The 23,176-nt window shown below is 32.4% G+C and overlaps 1 protein-coding gene across 5 annotated transcripts; it reads right to left on the bottom strand.

Moving 5' to 3' along the window:
* Positions 1 to 701: 701 nt before the first annotated feature.
* Positions 702 to 22,027, bottom strand: LOC128230101 (uncharacterized). Of its 5 annotated transcripts, none has more exons than XM_052942114.1 (8): positions 21,665 to 22,027; positions 13,616 to 13,891; positions 12,677 to 12,749; positions 7,450 to 7,788; positions 6,085 to 6,165; positions 5,588 to 5,770; positions 5,182 to 5,361; positions 702 to 4,624 (listed from the first exon to the last, which is right to left on the bottom strand). In XM_052942114.1, the coding sequence occupies exons 2-8, from the start codon at positions 13,883 to 13,885 to the stop codon at positions 4,539 to 4,541; spliced, it is 1,212 nt and encodes a 403-aa protein (XP_052798074.1). In that variant the 5' UTR covers positions 13,886 to 13,891; positions 21,665 to 22,027; the 3' UTR covers positions 702 to 4,538. The 5 variants fall into 5 exon arrangements, with proteins under 5 accessions (XP_052798074.1, XP_052798077.1, XP_052798076.1 ...); XM_052942117.1 differs by lacking the exon at positions 21,665 to 22,027 and adding an exon at positions 16,919 to 17,021; XM_052942116.1 differs by lacking the exon at positions 21,665 to 22,027 and adding an exon at positions 16,054 to 16,092.
* Between the last annotated feature and the right edge of the window lie 1,149 nt (positions 22,028 to 23,176).

Raw genomic sequence — 23,176 nt, 5'->3', positions numbered from 1 at the left:
TTGCAGGGTGAGAGTGGTCTAGTGAAATAAAACGTTAGCCTTTTAACCAAGATGTTGTTAGTTTGATCCCCAACAGGGTGAGAGTGATCTTGTGGTATAGACGCCCGCCTCTCAACCAAGAGGTTGTTAGTTTTGTCCCCTGCGGGGTGACAGTGGTCTAGTGAAACAGACGTCTTCATTTCAACCAAGAGGTTGTTAGTTTGAACACCAGCAGGGTGAGATTGGTCTTGTGATATAGACTTCCGCCTCTCAACCAAGAGGTTGTTAGTTTGATCACCAGTAGGGTGAGAATGGTCTTGTGATATAGGCTTCCGCCTCTCAACCAAGAAGTTGTTAGTTTGATCCCCAGAAGAGTGAGAGTGGTCTTGTGATAAAGACTTCCGCCTCTCAACCAAGAGGTTGTTAGTTTGATCACCAGTAGGGTGAGAATGGTCTTGTGATATAGACTTCCGCCTCTCAACCAAGAGGTTGTTAGTTTGATCCCAAGTAGGATGAGAGTGGTCTTGTGATATAGACTTACGCCTCTTAACCAAGAGGTTGTGTATTCATTTCTAAGACAAAACTTATGTGAAATACAAAGCAACGTAGTCGAGCGCGCTGTCCTACGAGAGCTCTCCATGCTAAACATGTTGGTTGTCCTTTTTATCTTAAAACTGTTAAACCATTGATTAACAACAATACAAACATGGCTGGCAAAATAAGTTTATTTCAGATATTCAGAGATAACTTTAATTCGGACAAGTAATGCATTCACATTAAGACACAAAGTTTACAGTTTATAACATGCATAACAATTCTTACTGAAATAGGTATCGCACAAACAATTTCTAAACGTTTCGCTTTATGTAAACATTTTATGATAGGAATATGTCAAAGTTTAAACGTTGTCAAGTAAATATTTTAACATAATGTCATTACTATATATATCTGTACAGTCTGCACAATTTAGGAATGTCATATATTTATAACTGAATATTAACAGAAAAAGAATGCCTTTTAAACTTTCAAATTCCACAAAACAATTTGACATTGAAAAGAGGAACATGTGACCAATTAAAGCTGTGTCATAATTACAAAAGCTGTATGATAAAGTGATTCCTATAGATATCTTAACATTCTGTTAATAAACAATTAAACACAGTATACAACAGCAGCCAATTAAAAATACCACAAGTTAATAATGAACATGAAAAAGAAAACTGCTTAAATAGTGTCAGCCTTTTTTATGTAAACATGCATGCATTCACACATGATACCTTTGATACATTTGTGAATATTTGTTGAATGCTCTACAATGAACAGTAGAAAGAAAACTACTAAAGTAAAGTCAGTTTTTTTTCATATAATATAAAGTTAAAACACATTTTTTCGCACACAGTTAGTGTTAGTTTAACACACTGTTCAAAATATCTCAATGACCACCGACCATTACAAAAAAGAAGACATAGAGTTTGTACAATTATTGAATCATACATTTGTTATTTATACCTGGGGATTTATGGGAAAAGAATACATTCAAATTTTGCCAATGCCTAAAGAGACAAATTAACGTACATTAAAAAGAACACGTTTAAGCTGTATCATAATTGCAAAAGCGGTTTAATAACGCCATCAGTTCTGATATTTTTACATTCTGTTAATAAACGAATGCCACAGTATACATAAGCATCCACTTGTATAACACACTGATAACCCATCCATTTGTTATCTTGAGCGAATTTGCACATGAACAAACAAACATTGTGCAAACATTCAAGGTAATTTCGACCAAACCTAAAAATTAACATGACTTTTGTGATAAACATTGGCTGCAGTTATAAATAAACATGTACATGATAAAACTCAATATTTACCAACAAAGACTAAAATGGCACAGTAAAGAGACGACAATGAAAATCAGGGAGGAAACTACTTAATTAATATCAGGCTTTTCTATGTGTACACGCATTCTTCAACACAGAATACCTTTTATAAATCAGTGAATATTAGTTTATGCTTTACTACAATGAACAGTCAACTACTAAATCAATGCCAGCCTTTTTGATGTCAACACGCATACATTCACGAATACTTCGTTTGATAAAGCATTGAATATGAATTAAACGCTTTATTTAATGAGTGAAACTATTAGACTACTGTTCTTCATAATGTGAAAATAGTTGCCCATTCTATATAATAAACCTAATTCAGTTGGCTGTTATTGGTTGAAAAGTATTTAATTGTTTTTAGAATAATGAAAACATTTAAAAAAATATAAAGGGACACTATTTACATTATTTGCATAAGAGGTATCTTACTTGATTTATTATAGTAGGTAGATAGTTGAGCAGAGAACAAAATGCCATTACTATATATTTATATATCTATACAGTCTGCACAATTTAGGAATGCCATATTATACATTAACATATGTATTACAAAATATTAATGGAAAAAGAATGCCTTTTGAACTTTCCAGTTCCCACAAAAAACAATGGACATTGAAGAAAAGAACATGTGACAAATTAAAGCTATGCCATTTTTACAAAGGCTATAAGATAATGTCATTACTATAGATATCTTAACATTCTGTAAATAAACGAATGCAACAATATACAACAGCAGCCATTTGTATTGATACACTGATGAGCCATCCACATGCTATCTTTTTGAAAAATACTTATATAAGTAAATAGCCATTTCGGGATAAATATTGCCCGTTGAACAAACATTGCAGCTACTTTAAAACAAACGAAGGAAAAAACCACTGTTAAACATTGACTGCAGGTATAAATTAGCATTTACAGGATAAAACTAACATTTACTAACAAATACTATATGGCACAGCAAAAAGACAACAAGTTAATAATGCACATGAAAAAGGAAAACGGCTTAAATATTGTCAGCCTTTTTTATGTAAACACACATAATACCTTTGATACATTTGCGAATATTTGTTCCATGCTCTACAGTGAACAGGAGAAATAAAACTACTAAACTACTCATTCGCACACAGTTCATGTAATAAAACAGTAAATATTTGCTTCGCGCTCTAAAATGAAAATTCATTCAGCGCCAAAGGCTTTATAAATAGTTTAACACACTGTTCAAAATATCTCAATTATCACCGAACGTTACAAAATGAACATGTTAAGTTTGTACAATTTAGGAATGCCACATTATAAATAAAGTCATTTATACCTGAGCATTAATGGGAAAAATACCTATAAACTTGCCAATGCCCAAAGCGACATACATTAAAAAGAAGAACACGTTCAACATGTGTCATAATTGCAAAAGCCGTTTAATAATGCCATCAGTTCTGATATCTTTACATTCTGTAAATAAACGAATGCCACAGTATACATCAATATCCAATTGTATAACACACTGAAAACCCATGGACTTGTTATCTATTTGCTTGTTTGCATATCTAAATGATTTTGATTAGTAAATATCCATTTTGGTAAATCTCAATTTCTGGGATAAATGAACAAACAAACATTGAGCAAACACTCAAGCTAATTTCTACCAAACCTAAGAATTAACATGACTTTTGTGATAAACATTGGCTGCATTTACAAATACTAAAATATGTACATGGTAAAACTCAACCTTTACTAACACAAACTAAAATGGCACAGCAAAGAGACAACAAGTAAGCATTTTAATGTAAACACGCATACACTCACGCATAATATTATTGATTAACCATTCAATATACATCAAACACTTTATTTCATGAGTGAAACATATATACTAGTGTTCTTCATTATGTGGAAATAGTCCATTCTATATATTAAACCAAATGCTCGTTTTTTATAATTTGATCAGAATTTATTTTAGTATTGTTTGTATTTAATGGCAACTCATTAAGATCGAACATGCCGCTGATATAGTATGTGTTTATTTACATATATAAGTAAAATTTATGCATTTGTTAAAAAAACGTTTGCACAGCTACATTATTTGCAAGTACTTGACCATGAATACTTTTCTAAAGCTTTTCAACAAATACAAATACTTCATTGGACATATATAACTGAGATAAAACACCAAAAATGGAGTTTTTGCAAGTTAAAAGTCTCAAAACCTGGAGTCAAGATTAAGCAGTACTTTCATAATTATTGAAGTAGAATTAATTATTTGTATGCCAAACAAATTAAAATGGCTGTTTTTAGTTGCAAAGTATTTCACTGTTATAAGAATAGTAAAAACATTAAAAATATAAAGTGACACTATTTACATTATTTGCAAAAGAGGTATCTAACTTGATATATAATGTAGATAGTTGAGAAGGAATGTCTAAAGTTTCAATTCCTAACATGATGTATAATTTGATAACTCGACTTTAACGTTCTAACATGCAAAACCAAAATGAAAAGCTGACGCTAGGGTACATAATAAAGCTTTTCATTTTCTTCGAATTGTTGAGCTTAAAACTAGTTACCGACATAATCTTCTTTTTTATACAAACTACATAAACTTGTTACATGTACGTTTTTTCTTTTTTCTCGATCAATTGGTTTTGACACCAAATAATTGGTACAGCTGGGATACTATACGCTGGATACACCCTCCGGGCCTGAATGAAGAATGTTTTCCTCAATTTGTCGTACAAGATCTTTCACAGGCCTCTGGTTTTCTAAACAATAAAAGAAAAACACCATTAAAAATTAAGAGCGCCTGATGCACATCAATACTCATCAAGTATACATGTTTATATACTAATCCCCTTTTTTTGCATTCTGTTTAATTAAAGCAAATTTCTCCAACTTTAACTTACTCTGGCACCATTTTCTGATTTTTTTCGAAGTTAAAAATGTATCAATAACTATGATTCAATGTGAATTTATCAGGATCTGAAGGAAACAAGGTGGTAGGGGATTGCAATTTCGTTTCATGCAAACATGAAATGATAAAAATGTTCCATGGCAAACACAATGACGGATTTTTATAATGAAAATACCGATTCAGGTTCAACTTTGCCTGGTTAAGGGATTTTTGCTTCAAGTTTTGAAAAATTTATGTGTCAAGTATTTTGCGGGAAACATATTCTTCCATCGACATCTTAGTTTTGTATCTTTAAATAATAGTATATCTTTAATCTGTAAGTATATTTGATAAATCATTATACAATAGTTTGACCAGTGTCCAACAGCGTGATGTTAGGGACATTATCATTATTTCATATAACTTTACCTGCGTTGTTAGCGTCACCATTGGGTAAATCTTCACCTGCGTTGTGAGTGTTACCAATGGATACAACTGCACCTGCGTTATGAGCGTTACCATTTAATACAACTGCACCTCCGTTGTGAGCACTACCATTGGATACCAAAGCACCTGAGTGGGGAGCGTTACCGATGGATTCACCTGTACCTGCATTGTGAGCGTAACCATTAGATACAACTTAACATGTGAATAAATGTTTGCAAAATCAGCATTGTTGAATACTGCCAGTTTTAAGCATTTAGTGAAAATACTAATATCATATTTGCATTATTGTTTATCAGCAAATTTGCTTAAATGTTTGCATAAGTTTCTAAAGCTGTCAAAGTGTATTTTCATAAAGATATTGAGTATGGAAATAATTATCTTATTTTACCGTTGGTTTCATTTAACATGTTCTGAAGAACGTCAGCTTCTGGATCAACTTCTTCTGTACGACGAGAAGCTAGAAAACGTATTACTCTTATTATGACAATCGGGATTGCAATAATCACGACAATTCCAATTACTAAGACAGCATAAGCCCATGCTGGCCATCCGTTGATTGGCAACTTCGATTCTGGAAAAAAACAAAACATGTTTGTACAATACGGAGATGTAAACTACATTTCCATGGATGTGGATGTGTCACCTGTTTTAGACAACCATTACCATTCTGATCATACTCAAAACAAATGTCTGTTTACACAACTAACTCTGCTAATTATACTAATTTGCAGTTTTAATCAGTTTGAAAAAATACTTATGTAATGTTTTCATTATTTGTATCAACAAATTTGCTACAATAAAACGTTACGTTGGCACAGTTTTCTGATTCTACCAAAGTATATTATTTGGTTAAGATTAAATATTGGAATAACTATTTCATGTTACCGATAGTTTCTGTAACTGTCGTTGTTGACGTGGTCAGAGGAACGCCAGCTTCTGGGTCAACGTCGAGTTCATTATGAGAAGCTGGAAAAAACTCACAATAATAAATTGCAGTTGGACACCCTATTCCGAACACCGTTTATCCCAAATTATCGTTATTTCGAAATTATATTTCCCGATTAGTCCCGATTTTATATTTTCTTTGTTTAACTAAATTTTCAATCTTTAATCCAAAATCGGTAGTCCGAAATAATCGCTATTTCAAAGTAAAAATTACTGTCCCGCAACTGTTGCATAAACTACCCAATGAAATGGACGATATGCAATTGTTACATATAATTTATACCAGTTTTTTAACTGCTGATATTTGAATATATTAACGAAATGCTTATAACAATAATAAAACATCAAAAGATCCAATCAGAGTTCTGGATGTGATAATCTTTTAAACAAAGTTACAGGGAATGATCCGAATTAAGCCGAAAAGCATAAAAAACACTTTGTATGCACTTAAGCTATGGACAAGGCTAAATGATGAAGAAGACTTAATTTCACCCCATTTAATCTTCGTCTGACGGGGAATACTAAACTTCAGGTAATGTTATGGTCAAGGGCAATATAAGTGGAGTTAACATGGTTTAAAGTAAAAATGTTCCGTGTTTTCCTGAACTTTGACTTTAAGGTTGGACGATGTTCACTTTAACATTTATAGTATATTTAACATAAAGGAATTAACCTCCTTTTTCTAGAATAATTTTGATCCAAGTATTTCCGAATGAAAATATATCTATGTTGTTTGGTGAAAAGTCGCAGAAAGGTACCCGTTCATGTAGATTTGTAAAAGACTATTATATTCATATAATAAATATTAACAGCTTTGTTGATTGACATACTCACGTAATTTAATAATGTATGGTTAAGATGTCGAAATATCAAATGTTTTAAAGAAAGTGCTGTTGGTCAGGTGTTGTCTATGTAATCATTTTTCTTAGCTTTAACGGCGTAGGTTAGCGACCCCATAAAACCAACATACTTTTTATAATATAGCTGTCTTTGCGCTGCAATATTAATAAAATAGAGTTAAGTATTGATGAAATAAGTATTTTCAGATGCAATTACAGTTTTTTTTATGGATTTAAAACATCAACAAAATTTAGGTGTTCAGAAAGTAAACTGATATGCATATTTCGTAAAGAGAAGTGCGCTAAATAATAAGTAACTTTCGGTTTGTTGCATTTTGATATTGACATAAATTCCCCTTTGGGGTTTTAAATTGCAATTCTTTTTTAAGAGAAGCAATTTAGATATACAAACAAAAACATAAGCTTACACCACTTATGCATAATGGGACTTTTAACTTGAACTAACCTTTAAGGACAAAACTCCGCTTCCAAGGGTCCTTGCATTCAGGGTTATCTTTTCCATTAATTAACACTACCGTCAAAGCCGTAGCTTCGGAGAAGATGTTGACAATAGCCTGGGATACATTTAAATCTAAGATTTTGAAGATGCAATGTCCACTTCGTGTCAAAGATATGTTATACTGATGTTGAAAATTCGGAAGAATAACTGCTTCCTCAGTGTTTTTCGCGCAGTCGCCAACATCATCTTCACCAACGCCGAAATTGAGGATGTCATTCTTTACATCGGATGTGACATTTATTATTACGAGGCCTTGGTTTACATTAACTGTGCACATCTCTTGTCCTGAAAAATACAAAAAATGTAAAATATTTAAAATCAAACCTTATATATTTACCTTAACTATTCTTCATCATCAGCACCGACAGTACACCCAAGAATTTTTGCATTATATCAAATGTACTTCATAGACGAATAAACGAGTGCCCTCGTTCAAATTGTCAGCGCGCTTTGGATTCGAAGTACCCTATTGGTCCTGATTTCAGAAAGCAAACATTATAGTATCTGAGCATTACGACGGTCTGGAGGATGATAATATAAAACAGCGAGATAAAAAGACAATTTCCTGCATTTTATTCAGATTGTTATATGTATTTGAATAAATTGAGAACATTTGTGGTTTTGAAATATGATGCAATATTTTGTGCACCCCGCATTGTTTTCCTTCTGTGTATTACCATATGTAATAACATTTATTTTTTCATCTCTTTTTTCAAATACCTTCGACTTAACATGAGTGTTCAAACTTAATGCCTAAATTTTGTCACATAAAATGGAATATGGAGTTAATTAACAAGTATGGAAAGCCAGTTTAACAAGTCGCGTGTCTGATCAATGTTGAACATAACACAAGTATTTAATTATTTAAATATATTATAAGCACCCTTAGATTAAAGAGTTCTTTAAAATGAAAACGCTAACGGATTGATTGATTTTTTAGTTTGTTTTTAGAAAACAACTTATATTCGGAACCTTTAAAACTTGCAGAATGCGGCCCTTAAAAATGGTTGTAAAAGAGTCATGACGACTGTAAATAAAAACAGCCAAAGGCAATGACATCTTGAAACCCATATGAGTGAAAAAAAACGTATTTTACTGCGCATCTTATTACATAAAGTTTAAAAGAAATTGCAAAAATATCTTAACAAAAATTAAACAAAATTGTTATTTTAACTCATAGGCTAAACAGAATGTCAAGCTTAATTTTACGAAACTTCATAATATCCATTTGATTGTATCAACTATATCTCAAGATCATTTCGATCTGATTCAGAATCTAACAAGAGCGATAACTGTCAAAACAAATACGCTCATCCTAATTTCAGAACACCATGTTAGGTGAAAATCGTTTATTTGTTTTGCCATTTTTTTCCAATTCAAGGGTCATAACTCTTTGAGTCACTCAGGCATGTTATCAAATCTTAACATGATTTTTTTCCCGTACACATTCTGCCCGATTTTGGTGACAGTTGGGCAAAGGATTCTAAAGTATTTTTACAATCAAAGAGCGACTTCTCTTCAGTGGTTTAAAGGGGTGACAGTAGTATATAAACATTCAAGTGGAGATGGAGCAAGTTTTGTATAATTTGATTGTATTTTTAACATCAGAGACACTTTTTCAAAATTAAGAAATACCAACAAATATTTTAGACATGTAACTTTGCAAGCATGTAGAATGAAGGTTACACAAATATACAATCCTTAATTTGTATTTGAAACTTTTCTAGAATATGACTTTGAGCAAAAAAAAATTAACTGTCAGATTGAAAATTTGAATTTGCTGGGGGAGTGGCTAGTTGGTGTTCTGGGGGTTATGAACTATCTGTTGTAAACATTACCACTTGCTGGTGTAAACATTTCTCGCAACTTGTTTGTAACAGACGAGCTGCCTTACTATCCAATACTGAAGTAACAAAAGTGAACATACCATGATAAGTTTTAACTTCACATGTTTTAAGCATATCCAATAATTATTGATATATATCATCAGCTTCATATACTACATTTTCAATCTCATTGTTTTCTATGATATTTACACTTTTTCCCTTTTGAAACGTTAATTAATAGTTCTGGTAAATCTTTTCCCAGGTTTAGATATGTTATACTGTTTTCATATTTGTCTTTTTGAAGAAAATTATAAAACACATTGCTTCAATATATTTTGCTCCTTTCACTTCTCTATCAACACTTTTGTATATATCCCAGTCATGTAAACTATATATCTCTCTTTTTCTTGAGTGTTATGTTCCATTTTGCAATTCATTTTATTCTGCCCAAAGTATAATTTAACAGAAGGCAGTACCTAGTTCCATGATTTGCAAAGGTTCATGTATAACTGTGTTTGAGTTCCCTCCTTTTTGACTCATATTTGTTTTCCAGTTATCAAAACACAAATTTAAACCAGATTCCAGCCAGTGACATTTAATAATCAATTAAATGTGTCAACACTATATGAATTATGTTATGGCAGACTAAACTGTATCCGGGATGAATTCGTTTACAAAAACGCTAATTTGTACCTGGGCTGTGGATGCAGTCAAAAAAGCATTATTATAGTATGTTGACAAAAAATTGGTTTGGGGTTCCAAATCGAGAATAAACCTTGCTATTTTGAACTGGAATGAGAATGTAGATTTTAAATATTTTAGAGGGAAGTCCCATACAGAAAAATGATCGAAACTTTAAAATGCCAAACAGAAAAGGAAAACAATCATTTCAAAGAAAACATCTGGAAAAGACGGCCTGATCATCTTAATATCATATAGTAGATAGTAGTGTGAGGAAATACGTCTGCTCAGAATTGGTCTGTTTGTTTACATTTCTCCAGCGTGTGCTAAAGACAGAACACTGAGTTTAACAGACGGTTCCATAGCTGAGTTATTTTACAATAAGCCACTCCCATTTCCACTAGTCCTAATTTTATTTTAAAATAGAGAATTTCTTGTTGTATGTTTTACAATTTTGCCAGTTATCCACTAGTACCTATAAGAGCTATCACTGGATGTGATTACTACCCACCAACCACCTCCTTATTAAGAAGTATCACTGGGAGTGTGGTACCAAATTTTGCCCCTGATTTTAAGGCAAATCAAGAAGCATTATTCACCAAGTTAGAGTTACTGTTCAAACTAAACATTCAAATATCAACTAATGTTGAATAAAGTCAGTGATTACTTTGTCAACTGTGAGCTCTCTTATGTGGAGGTAGGTTAGTTATTAGAACACTGTAACGTGGTCAGGGTACATGACGTTATCAGCAAAAAGCTGAGGGAGAGCATGTTTATGTGTTTGTTAAGCAATTGTGTTGATTTCAATTTAGTCACTTGAACATCAAGTATTATGTTTGCATTACCATTTAAAATTGCATTTAAGTTCATCATATTAATTTCCAACGTTTTGTTAACATATATGTTGAACTTAACACCACCGCTCTGTGTTTGTAGTCTGAAAATCAAATCGTACACTATATGACGCAAGCTCATTTAGTGTAAAGATCTTTTTTCGCCTGCTGTCTTAACCGCACTATACTCCCGCATCAACAGACAATAAAGCGGTCAGTCGAATACCATATGATCCCATTGATCTCTAGACTGGCTAACCAACTACCTTATATACGATTTATAAGACCGGGCTGGTAAGAAAATACAATACGAAAATAGTAATAAAAAACCATGTAAAATGTCATTCAAAATAAAACATTTTAATCACAAATATCAATGATTTTTGACTTAATTTATTTATTTTTATTTTTATAGCCCCCTGACTTTCAGGTTAAAATTGGGACCAAATTTCCTTGTATTTCAAGTGGGGAAATACTGAATGTTACTTGGATGCCCTCTGTCGGTGAGAAGTCATCAGTTAAGTCAATGTTCTTACAATATATGAATCAGGACTTTAAGTTCTGTGAAATAATGCCTGAAACTTTCCTAATACAGTTAAACTGCGATTGTTCGAGAACACGTGGGACCGAGCTAAAACCTCGAGTGATCTGATGCTTCGAACGACCCAAGTTTCCGTTATAAAATGTCTTACAATGTATTTTCAAGTTTAGAAGTCGCCTTACCTATTTTTACTTCGACAGCCATTATGTATTTCGTTGTTCAAATCGCTAATATTTTAAGAAGTTGCCGTATACTAAATGTGAAAATAAATATTTACAAAAAAATAAAAACATCTTCTAAAAAAGCAAGATTGGAATATGACAACGCAAGTTATGGCATTTATAAGATTTAGTATCACAAATCAAGGACGGATAATGGCGCACCTTGAGTGTCTCTCGGAACTGTTGAATCATAATATGGCGTGTAAGCGCACAGAGCGTTTTGAAATCACGATCACTGTCGGTAGCGAATTCGAAGAACCTTCTCACAATCTCATATACATCCGATATTCTCGAATACCCTCATCAAGTAATAACAGTCAAGCAAAAACGGTGATTTTAGGTTTTCACACATATTCAAATTTATTTTCATCCGTAATTGAAATTATAACCAACTGCAAATATTTTAACATATGGCAAGTGTGTGTTTATTTTGGCATTTGAAAAATGTGTTATGACCTCAGGGTAATCATAGGGCTTTGCGCATGATTTGTTTATTTGAGACTGGCTATCGTGCTCGACCCCTCCACCTATTTAGGTCTCGATCCGCGTCAGTATGTTTTATACGAAAATAGAACGAATAATGGTCGCGACTAAGCTTTGACCGCAAGTGACCGCCTGTTTGAACGAACGCAGTTTAACTGTTGTCTTTAAAAGCATACTCTACTTTTATATTGTGTAGACTAAACAAAAAATAAGGTTTACTTTGTAAAATTGAGTCAATACCTCGAAACAGATATTAATTTACGGTGGGAAGTAAAAACAACAATTGTATTGCACTTGTTATATTATAATATTATGCGCGCAGAATGTATTTTTTATCAATCGCCTAACATAAAAGACTTACCATTGAACAATGGAAGTTAACTGCAAATACTTTTAAACTTACGCTCAAGACAAAGGATCAGAATGAACATTAACTAACAACATACTGCACCAAGATTTATGCTTATTGTGCGCTGCATATTTTATTAACGTACTTTTTAACCAGGTTTTACATATTGAAACCTGGTGACTTTAGTCATTGTTCGGGCTGTTGGAAGTCAAACTTAACTTGCATAATTTACTTTATACCTGAATCATTGATGGTAACATCAGCAGCAGCAGCAGCAGCAGCAGCAGCGCATGGGATCACAAGGGCCAATATCTGCATTTGTTGAAAGATTATGGAAAAATCGCAATTTTAAAAGTTCAAATTATATATATTAATATTCGTTAATGTTATATTGCTGGCACATTTTATATTTTTGCTAAGAAACTCTAATACAAGCCAAATATCATGTTATCAATTTATGTTTTCAAATTTGGTGACTGACAGTCATTAGTATTATGCTTAAAATGACAGAATATCCATTTAAGTTGACAATAGACTGGGAAAGCCAGTCACTATACTGGCTGGAAAAAAGAATCATTGACGACCAACCAACGATGCTTTGAAACATGACATGTGTCTCTGTCTAAGATAACGTTGTTTTTTAGGAAATATCTCAATACCTGAAAATTATGTCACATACCTCAGTACAAAATCAATCGTTATGTATTATGCCATAATATGGTAGAAAGTTTTTTGAAAAGGTTTAAACTTTGTCACTGTTTTGGTGTGTTGTCGTATATATCAGAACAAATAGATGTTAAGAGTAGTTATACAGTGTGGATTGCTTTCAACATCATTTGCTTTAAGTAACAGTTTTACTATTTTCAATTTTAATATCTTGAAAAGAAAATTGATGCTTTTAGGTTTCAGTGTTTGCATATTTATGCAAAAAGCTACAGAAACAAGCTCAGTAGCAAAACTTTTAAACATAAACCCGGATTAATAGCACTGAGTAAACGCCAATGACATATAACAAGAACAATCACAACATCAAAGTTATGCTAATATCTAAATTTACATAAATATAAAACTAATCAAGCAATACAAAAAACAAGCGTACGGACTTTAGTGATTAATTATGAATCATACCGTTCTTCAAAATGTATAAAGAAATCTTGAATGTTTTTAATGTTACTCACCGCAATCAACAAAATTGAAACAAGATGTATCTTGGGTTCTCTATTTCTTTCGCTGTTTTTGTTTTTACTTTTGATGAAACTCTTCTTCCGATTCCCTTTCATGTCTGTAATAGCTACATTATTTTTTTCTTCTGTCCTTTTGCTGTGTAGTTGCAAATGGCAAGTATCATAAATGTATTCACAAACAGCTTTGACTTTGTTCCGACAGTAGCTAAAGACATCATGAGTTGTAGGAAGAACTAAAGCAAGTAGTTTATCAAAACTCGACATGCTGACCTGAAAGAAAACAAAATAACATTCAGCAAATTAAAAACAATTCAAATGCTGTTTCTAATAGCATGAGTATATTATCCGAATGATGATAAATTATGTTACACAAATGTATATCTTGTTTCACGTAATTTTGGATTGAAAGTAACAAAGATCGTAAGGGAGAACCAAACATCTCACACATCCTCCCCTATTTTCGCCTTTTTCAATATTCTACCATGCCCTTTTCATATTAAAGCTGAAGCACCGATATCTCCCATTTGGAATTACCTGTAAGCGATTACTTCGGTAGCTTGGTAGCAATTATCTAAATTTGCGTTTGTGAAGATAGTACCCGCTGGTATTCTAAATCCTGATGATTTTCGTATGAACTATTCAAGTTCGAATCTACATTAACATGAGTTTGATGATTTCAACAAATATAAATGATAAAACATTATTACGATGAAACGTGATTTCATATAATAGAATGATAGTTCATAAATTGGAAAACATACACCAAGGTGCTTGGAATGCTCTTACTAAGGATACATTTGTCGAAAATCAGAAACAAAATCGACTGGGGTCACACATATGAATCATATGAATAATGATCGGGTAGATAATTCGATATCATCTCGGTTACATTTTATTATTACTGCTTTGTTTTCCTGTGTGTTCGTTCAAACCAACATACTGTCAGGTACTTTGATTCATGTAAACTCATTTTACATATCTAATTTCTTTTGTCGAAACATATTTTTCATACAACGTTTATCAATACGGTATACACATATTATAGTCAAAACATGATATCCTTCATAGTGAACTAGTTTATATCTGTATAAGGAAGTGATATTGATACTAAAATTAAGTAACTTCTATCGTATTTAAAAAAATGTTCGAACGGTACGGTAGATTATGTATACATTAAGTTTTATAAAAGTTATTAATTGTATGAAAATGTTTGTAAGCATACATTCAATTTTGTTCAAGTTGTCATTAATTGAAAGCCTTAATTGTGCGTGCAACTACATGCAATTTAAGGATTTGATAATAATATTTAATAAATCAGATAAAAAATGTTACAGGTGGTGATTATCTTTAGATTCCGTCTTTGAAAATATGCTCTTCTAAAATATATTCAGTTTTGTCAAAGACTTTTTGACAAATTCTTGGTTAAATAATATAGATAAGTGTACGATTAAGTATTTGTTTAGTGGTTCACTCACTGAAATTCAAGTATCTGTAATATACTTCTCGAATCTTGTCAATTAAATGTTTAATGTTTTATCTAAAATATAACTACATCGTAAAGATAATCATTTGGATGAAGTCTTTATCACTCAAATACATGATGATAAACGACCTGGAATACCAGCGGTAGATAGGGATTGCGTAGAAATGGTGCGACAAATCGTATTGCTTGTATGCACGTATGTCTGAATTTAGGTTTACTATCCAATGCGTTATAAATCTTCGACAGTTTTACTACTACTACTACTATTACTACCGCTACTGTTTCTGCTGTTGCTGCTACTGCTACTGCTACTGCTACAGCTACTGCTACTACTACTACTTCTACTACTACTAATATTAATATTACTACTAGTACTCACTCAGGCCCTTCCGATTGATCTCATTTTTTCGTAGTCCGTTTAATTGTTAGCCGCAATATTGACTTAATGTCGATATAATCTTACTTTGTTATTATGCTTCATTGAGTGTCTCACGTTGAGTTTCCGTTATGTACTTTTCGAATTTACGGGATGAATACTCAGACTTAAAAACCTTTGTTAGTTTTTATGTTTGGTTTAAAATGCCACTGAGACAAATGATGTTAAAACAAAATATTAACTCTTAGATTTACGTGTAGCTTTCGAAGAGGTAAACTTTGCAATTAAGTTAAAAGATCATTTTGAGCTCGCTTATTGTCACGTACGTCATTTCCTCGTCGGTCTAAACTAGAACAATTTTCACTTACCTGGATCACTAACTTCATAAACAGTATCCCAAATACACGTACACTTATACAATGGTTTCGTAACCTCTTTGTATCACAGTTTAAACTATTGGCTAAGCTTATCATGTATGCAATGTAATGGAAGTTGTCTATCCAATAGCTATAGGTGATTGCGCAACCTTCTCATTACGAGTACTGTAAAGGTATAAACTATTTTACAACATACCTGGCGATATTAAACACTGACGAAATCAGCATATTTAAGATAACACTCCAATATGACTACGTGACTATCTGCGGAATGAATAGGTTAAATACAAATGTCAACAACTCTGAACAACTAAATGTGCTATCTAATTGCACTTAATACACGTGCGAACACAATTTTACTAATACAATACTCTTAGTCTTAAACTAGTTGAAGCTCACTTGCATTATAAGAGGCCAAACACAGCTATTCAGACATGTATTGCTAGCAATATCTTAATAGTAAAACGCAGTGTTTGTCTTTCACTGTTGAGTGTTCTTATAGAAATGTCAAACATTGGCTGCCTGATACTGTCAAATATGAAATTAACGGTAAGCGCTTTTATTATCACTAATTAAAATATATGATAAAGTCTCTTGTAGTGAAAATAGTAATTCTTGTTTGATACTTCGAGATAGTATATGCATCGAACAATAATGTAAATTATATGACTCTAACATTTGTCTTTATGGCCTCTTATGTACGTGATCAATGGATAAACAGATATGAGTAATTTTATATAAAAGAAAGGTTTATAAAAATCGTTTAGTTGCTATCAGTATTGTCAGTCACCAAATTCGTCAAATATACTAGGACATGTAAGTAGAAAATTGTGGTGATGCCTTACATTAAATAGCAGACAATGTCTGATCGCATGTTTTTTTCTTATCAAAATATCAAGCAGTATTATATACATAACCAATAGCGGATAGTGAGGTATTCAGAACATGAATAACTACTGGGCTTGTCCCTGTACTATTCATTTAAATTACTGCTGAGATCTTTGAACAGTTATAGATTGATTGTTTTGTCTTTCAAGTGCGTAAATTGTTTTGTAAAATACCTTTCATTGTGATCAAGAGTGCAATCACATTTTTGCCCTTTTCAGCAAGTTCACCAAAACATTATTTCGGCACGTACGCAGGGTATTAAAAAGTCGTATCGGCAACCCATCCCAAAGCTTGTGAAAAGAAAGCATAACAATAACATTTTTCAGATATTTTGTAGTGCATGATAAGGTAGTACCGTGTGCGTGCTGATCAAACATACCCTTTTAAAATGCGTGAAAAGAATATCTTGTAATGGCCGTATTTTTTGCCATTCCTGTTTAAGCTCTCTTCACTGTATGTATTATATAGAAGCTTATACGTAGATATTGAAGAACATTTAATCAAGATATGCTTTGGTTGATATAAAAGAAGAGCCTAGATTACTTATTTAAAACCCATTGAATAATTATCATAGTACAGTGGCGTAAAAAGATACGTTGCAAATAAAAAAAATTAACTAAGCATGCGTGTTATATTCACAATTATGATTTGTATAGCCTGTTACATAGACATTTATATACGGTATTTTTCATTTATCTCTAATGAAACTGTACGGGAATATCTGGTGGAAACAACAATACGTTGTCTACTTTCATGGCAATTAAACCTTACGACCTTTGAAAATCATGATTCAAAATTTTGTTACACTATATATTACACAACGTACGTTTTAGGTCAATCGTGTGTTGTCTATGATAGAATGCCGACTCCCCACAGACGGCTGGGATTTGATATCGTTTGGATTTTTGGTTTATTGATTTTCGAAATGAATTTATTAGGGTCGAGTTAAATGAACAAGAAATGCCGCCATTCTCAGCTTGCTTTCAATAATTTTGAGAAGCCATTGCAAATGAAACCATAGTAACACGCGTTTTATAGCCAAATAGTGGTTTACATTGCTGCGCTAATCATTTTCCTCTCAAACAATCAAATCGACAATCAGTTTATTGACCAATTGATTTTAAATAATCGATCAGTAACACAGTTATTCAATCAAGCAGTTGATTGATCATTCAATCAGTCAATCTTTATTTCATAGCGTATATGCTTTTGTTATTTTCCGAGGAAAATTTTTGCTGAAATATCAGATAATAGCAGATATTGACTAATCCCTAAACAAAATAAAAGCATTCCCAGTTAATCTTTTACTGTTGGCCAAGCATCCGTCGTTATTACATAGGCTTTATTTATGGTCACCATTCGCGTATTTATGTACCATGAAAAACGTCCCATCATTTAAATTTATACCAGGCAAAGCAATGCTTTGCAAATGAAATATGTAGAGAGCATAACGCAATGGAATATGTTTGCTATATATTGACCGATGAACTACCGTCCCCTTAGCCCTAATACAAGACAAAAAAAATGTGACGTTATAATGGGCAGGAAAACCCTACCAGTTCAGTTTCAATGTCCAAAACAGACCATGTTTTTTCAACAATCAAAACAAGACTTTGTCTACGACTTTGCAATTTGCCTCTGTAAATTTTCCTTTCTTTAAAAGGGGCTTAGCAAAGTATAAAAATGGACAAGTTGTATGAGACAGAGATAACATTAAACTATTTATACACACACGTAGATGAGTTTCAAATCCAGGTCTAGCATTAGATATCAAGAAGATTCTGTGCAGTTTGTGAGTGATACATATGTTTAAGTCGAGATACAGCGAAAATATGATGTTGTGAAATATAAACTGTAATGAACAGTATTCAGGTGATATTCGTCGCGAAAATGTTGTAGTGAGCGCAGTTATCATTGACATGAAACCAATAAATACTAGTCTAAGAGATGATTTAATTTACAGTAAAAGCAAAATATGAGAGAAATGTTTGTTTTCAGTAATATCTACATACAAAGGACGAGGACTGTGAAAGTATTCTGATTAAATACATATCTGAAAAGTTTAATATCACATGTAAAGTCAAGTTTTAGCGCATAAACAGCTCTGAACCATGCCCCTGTCGTCCGAACCATAAACGCCAACCCACTCCAAGACATATTATTGCAAAAAAATTAAAAGGACAGGTGCCTTCACCCGGCTTTAGACTGAATAAATACCAAATTTGGTATCCTTGGAAAATTTCCTGAGGAAAACAAGACCAGACGCATCCAACAATGCCCGATCAGGCGATACCTGTCAGGGATAGGCTTTACGCCGATGGTGTGGAGGTCGGGCTTTAGGCCCGCCAGCGTTGTAATTTAAATGCATCACTGGCCATACAATGTTTTCATAAAACATGGTCTTTATAATCTAAATCTTATCTCCGGACCTTTATTCAGAAGCGAAGCATATTAAACATGGTTATATTTGGATGTTAACGATTAGGCCGAAATATCTGGTATTTCAGAAAAAAGTAGGGATGGCAACGAGTAGTAAAATTAATACTCGATTACTCGGACGATCGTTCGATCGAGTACTCGGGTACTCGATTACTCGGAAAAATTGAATATGTGTTCGCGAAGACATGATTGTGTATACATGTATCGTTAATGACGTATACTGTGCGTTGGTCGTATTTTTGTTCATTTTCACCTTCTAAGTAAACTTTCATTACGTATTTTAACAATAAATGATATAAAAAGAAAACAAATGTTGTTTTAGGCTTTTCATTTGTCTTATTCGTTTTATTTTTACAAGTCTGCACTGCAAAAATACTTAAACATTAAAGCAACATGTGTAAAGGTAAATTAAGATACATGTTTCCCTAATTGAATGCAGACTGATACGGACTTTTCTTTAGAAATTACCTAAACTTGTTATATGTTATTTGCAAAATAAAAAATGTAAATAAATTTAATCAGATTGCTGTATGTATCGAAAGACGGTGTTTACATAATTGTTTTTTTTATCAGAATAACTGAATGCTGCGTTTTAAATAGCACTACGATATCTATAAATGCGTCAATATTGGAAAAAACCTTCCGTTACGTGTCTCTATTCGTGTTAGATAGTGATAACCCATTAAATAATATCAAGTTATTTTTAGTTTAGAGGTCAAGTAAACGAGCTTTTATCACGTATCCTTCACATGTTTATGAAATTCGGTTAATTCAATTTGGCAATATCAAAATACGTACTTTTTGTATAACTAGAAATTGAAAGATAGTCAATGTTTTGTTATGCAGGTTTGGTTTTTGCACGTTGCCATGTCTCACTTGGCTCTTGTGTTGCCGATAATGCCAATTAAACTTGAAACTTGTAGTGTACTCGCTCTTAATAAAATACATTTATTGTAAATTAATTCTAAACCAATGGCTCAAACAAAATATCACTATCAAGTAAAACATGAATCACCAGATTAATCAGACAATCAATCAATAAATCAATAAATGAAAATGTAAAATATTAATCTTTTGAAGAAAACATAAATAAATATAAATAAATGACTAAATTACACAGCGGGGATTAGAGGGACCGTAAATTGTCCTCTTGGCAACTAACCAGATCTGATATTTTATCTGTAAATCGTGTATTTGGTGATTTTAATAGATTTATTTCCGAGTACTCGAGTAGTGATTTGGTACTCGAGTACTCGGACGTTCGATCGAGTACTCGAGTACTCGGGTACTCGTTGCCATCCCTAGAAAAAAAAATATAAATAAAACATTTTTTTCTAAATTGTTTAGAATGGGCGGAGTGAGCGTAGTTATCGAGCGCTCCTAAATCATCAAAAATTATTTTACTTTAGACCGTATAACCGACTTAAGACGGAACTCATTGATACATTGTCAATACAAAATATGACACGACGAATGTGTACCTTCAAACACCCACGAAATTCTTAATGATGAAGCCTAGTACTTTATGATTGCTTTTGGTCAAATTCATGAGCTGAAAATGTAGGTTGTATTTTATTCTTTTAAAACCCTACCACATAATAATTGTAGAGATCTTGACGAATAATTAGAGTCTAGATAGGCAAGTCGACTAAGCCAAAACTAAAATTGTCATACATTCAATGTTCAATTCCTTTTCGTTTAAATATACTTTTAAAACAGCAAATCACAATGAAAAAGTAGAAAAGGAGCGAACATTAAACATGGTTAATCACAATATATAAATAATGTAGCATACATATCAACTCATGAACGAAGGATGTCATGCCAATTTAGCTCAATTCTGATTAACACCAATAGTGGATCGATTTACTCCTATTACTTCCTTTTCTTTATTCATGTCTATCGGACTATTTCATCATGATTCATGTTGAAGTATGTGTCATGCTTAAAGTAACCTTTAAACCTTATAATACAACTTGCGACATTGATTCTTATAGTCTATAACACGTTTTTAATTTGTCTACAGTAACTGATGATTGTAGAATTATATGAATTACCTATTTTGCCATAAATTCTAGGTGGGATCGAAGTAAATTCAGAAAATAAATTTTCCAAAACTCTTCCAAAATTCGACTAAGATCAGATATTTTATTCTAAACTGTTCATATAAAAAAAATGGTTAAAATCTCCCTTGATTTTCTTTTCATTATTTGCAATATTGTGCTTATAACATTATGTACTTTAAAAAGACAATTGTAGTGACCAAACGATAAAGGCATAAGTATAAACAATTAATCACACCCTCAACGAGAGATACACTCGAAAAATGCACTTCCAACATATTTTGTAGTTGTACATGAAATATATTTTCCAAAGCTACAAATGTGTTCTTCATTTCAAACTGATAAGGTTATTAAAACGCAATGCGGAGCATAAACGTCACCGTAGTAATAATACAATTAAAGTGTAAACATATTTACCTTTGAAGGTTTCTAGTCCCGATTTTTTTGTTTTCTTGTAACTAATCACAGCCTTACTACTTCCATCACATGGCCAAACTTTTCTGTTGTGCGGGCTTTAAAATATATATCTTTTCTCTGGGATATCATTTAAAGCACATCACATGATCCATAATTGTCTTCGCTATAAGCGATTTATGCCGATGATTAAACCACCTGATGAACTAAACAATCTATTCACCTCAATTATATTGAATCAATCTTATCTGATCTCCTTACATCTTGTGTATCTAAATTGAAATTGTCGCTCAATGTAAATAATGACTTTAACCATATATACAGGATTCCATTTGGCTAAGTGACAAATTCCTACACTAAAAATAGGCCCTTATTAAATGAATGAAAATAATTTAGTACGAAAGTGTAGAAGTATTAAAATTGATTAGATGCCTTCAATAATAACAATAATGTATGTAAGTATTCTAAGGATGTTCTTCTTAAGACGATTAGATATTGCATTTAAAGCGAAATATTATTTATGAAATATTTCACGTAACACACGTTAATTTTAAGGAGATAAAGCTTTCTTGCATCATTTTTTTGAAGATCTTAATTGAAATTTCAATGTATAAAACACACATAGCGTCCAATGAGCCAAAACTCAAAACATTAAATTTATAATATATTTCATGTGAATTTCATGCGTTTAAGAGGATGTCAATTTGCTTTTAAAAGACCGCTTCACAGCTTCAAAATATTAATTCCTTAATTTAAATTTAAAAAAAAAGTATGTATAAAACCCTGTTCCTGCACTCTTAAATACACTCTTGAATATGGATTATACTTCGAACACAGAAGTTATGTCCATATTTAAAAATGGCAGTGTCGGTTTGCTTGAAATTATTCATTGACAGACTATTTAATGTTCAATAAACTCTGCACTTCGTGCATTGGTAAACGTTCAAGTTTCACATTCAGGCATGCTTTTGTCCAAACAAAAACTGGATTATTTACTTAATTCAACATATTGGAAACCCATATCCTCCAAAAACAGTTTATCATTATTTTGGACGCACATTGCGTGTTAAAATCGAAGGAATTATCGCTACGCAAAGATATGGGGATACATTATAAGTGACGGGCATAATTTGCACAATAAGAATAAGTAACAGTCCATTTAGGATACTGGTTTATTGGTCATTACACTAACACATTATGAACCTTAGGATAGTAACATAGAACAAAATAACTGCTGGTAAAGGATTTTTGTCACCCAGTCATTGTACATACTTAATACTCTATAGTGGATTGTGAGATGATGTTGATCACTTTCGATTTAGTGTCTTTGGTAAAAGCCAGTACGGATGTCCTTTCTATGAATCGAAGGGAAAGTACCTCTGGTAGGTTCTAAACCACAAACGTAACCACTAGACCGCTCCCGAAAATGATCATGTCATGCGTTTTATAATATCTTGTGCAGATATTTGAGCTTAAGTACAGTTGCTTATCAGTTTTACCCTGCTTCGTAACAAA

Source organism: Mya arenaria, chromosome 4, assembly GCF_026914265.1.
Source record: "Mya arenaria isolate MELC-2E11 chromosome 4, ASM2691426v1".
NCBI classification, from domain to species: Eukaryota; Metazoa; Mollusca; class Bivalvia; order Myida; family Myidae; genus Mya; species Mya arenaria.
This window is presented reverse-complemented; position numbering and strand designations above follow the sequence as displayed.

Coding starts and splice junctions, on each gene's coding strand:
- LOC128230101 (XM_052942113.1), bottom strand. CDS start 15,953: ATGATAAGCTTAGCCAATAGTTTAAACTGTGATACAAAGAGGTTACGA. Junction 7,789..12,676: donor TGTTACCATCAATGATTCAG/GTATAAAGTAAA, acceptor TGTATTTTTCAG/GACAAGAGATGTGCACAGTT. Junction 5,771..6,084: donor GACAGTTACAGAAACTATCG/GTAACATGAAAT, acceptor GTTTTTTTCCAG/AATCGAAGTTGCCAATCAAC.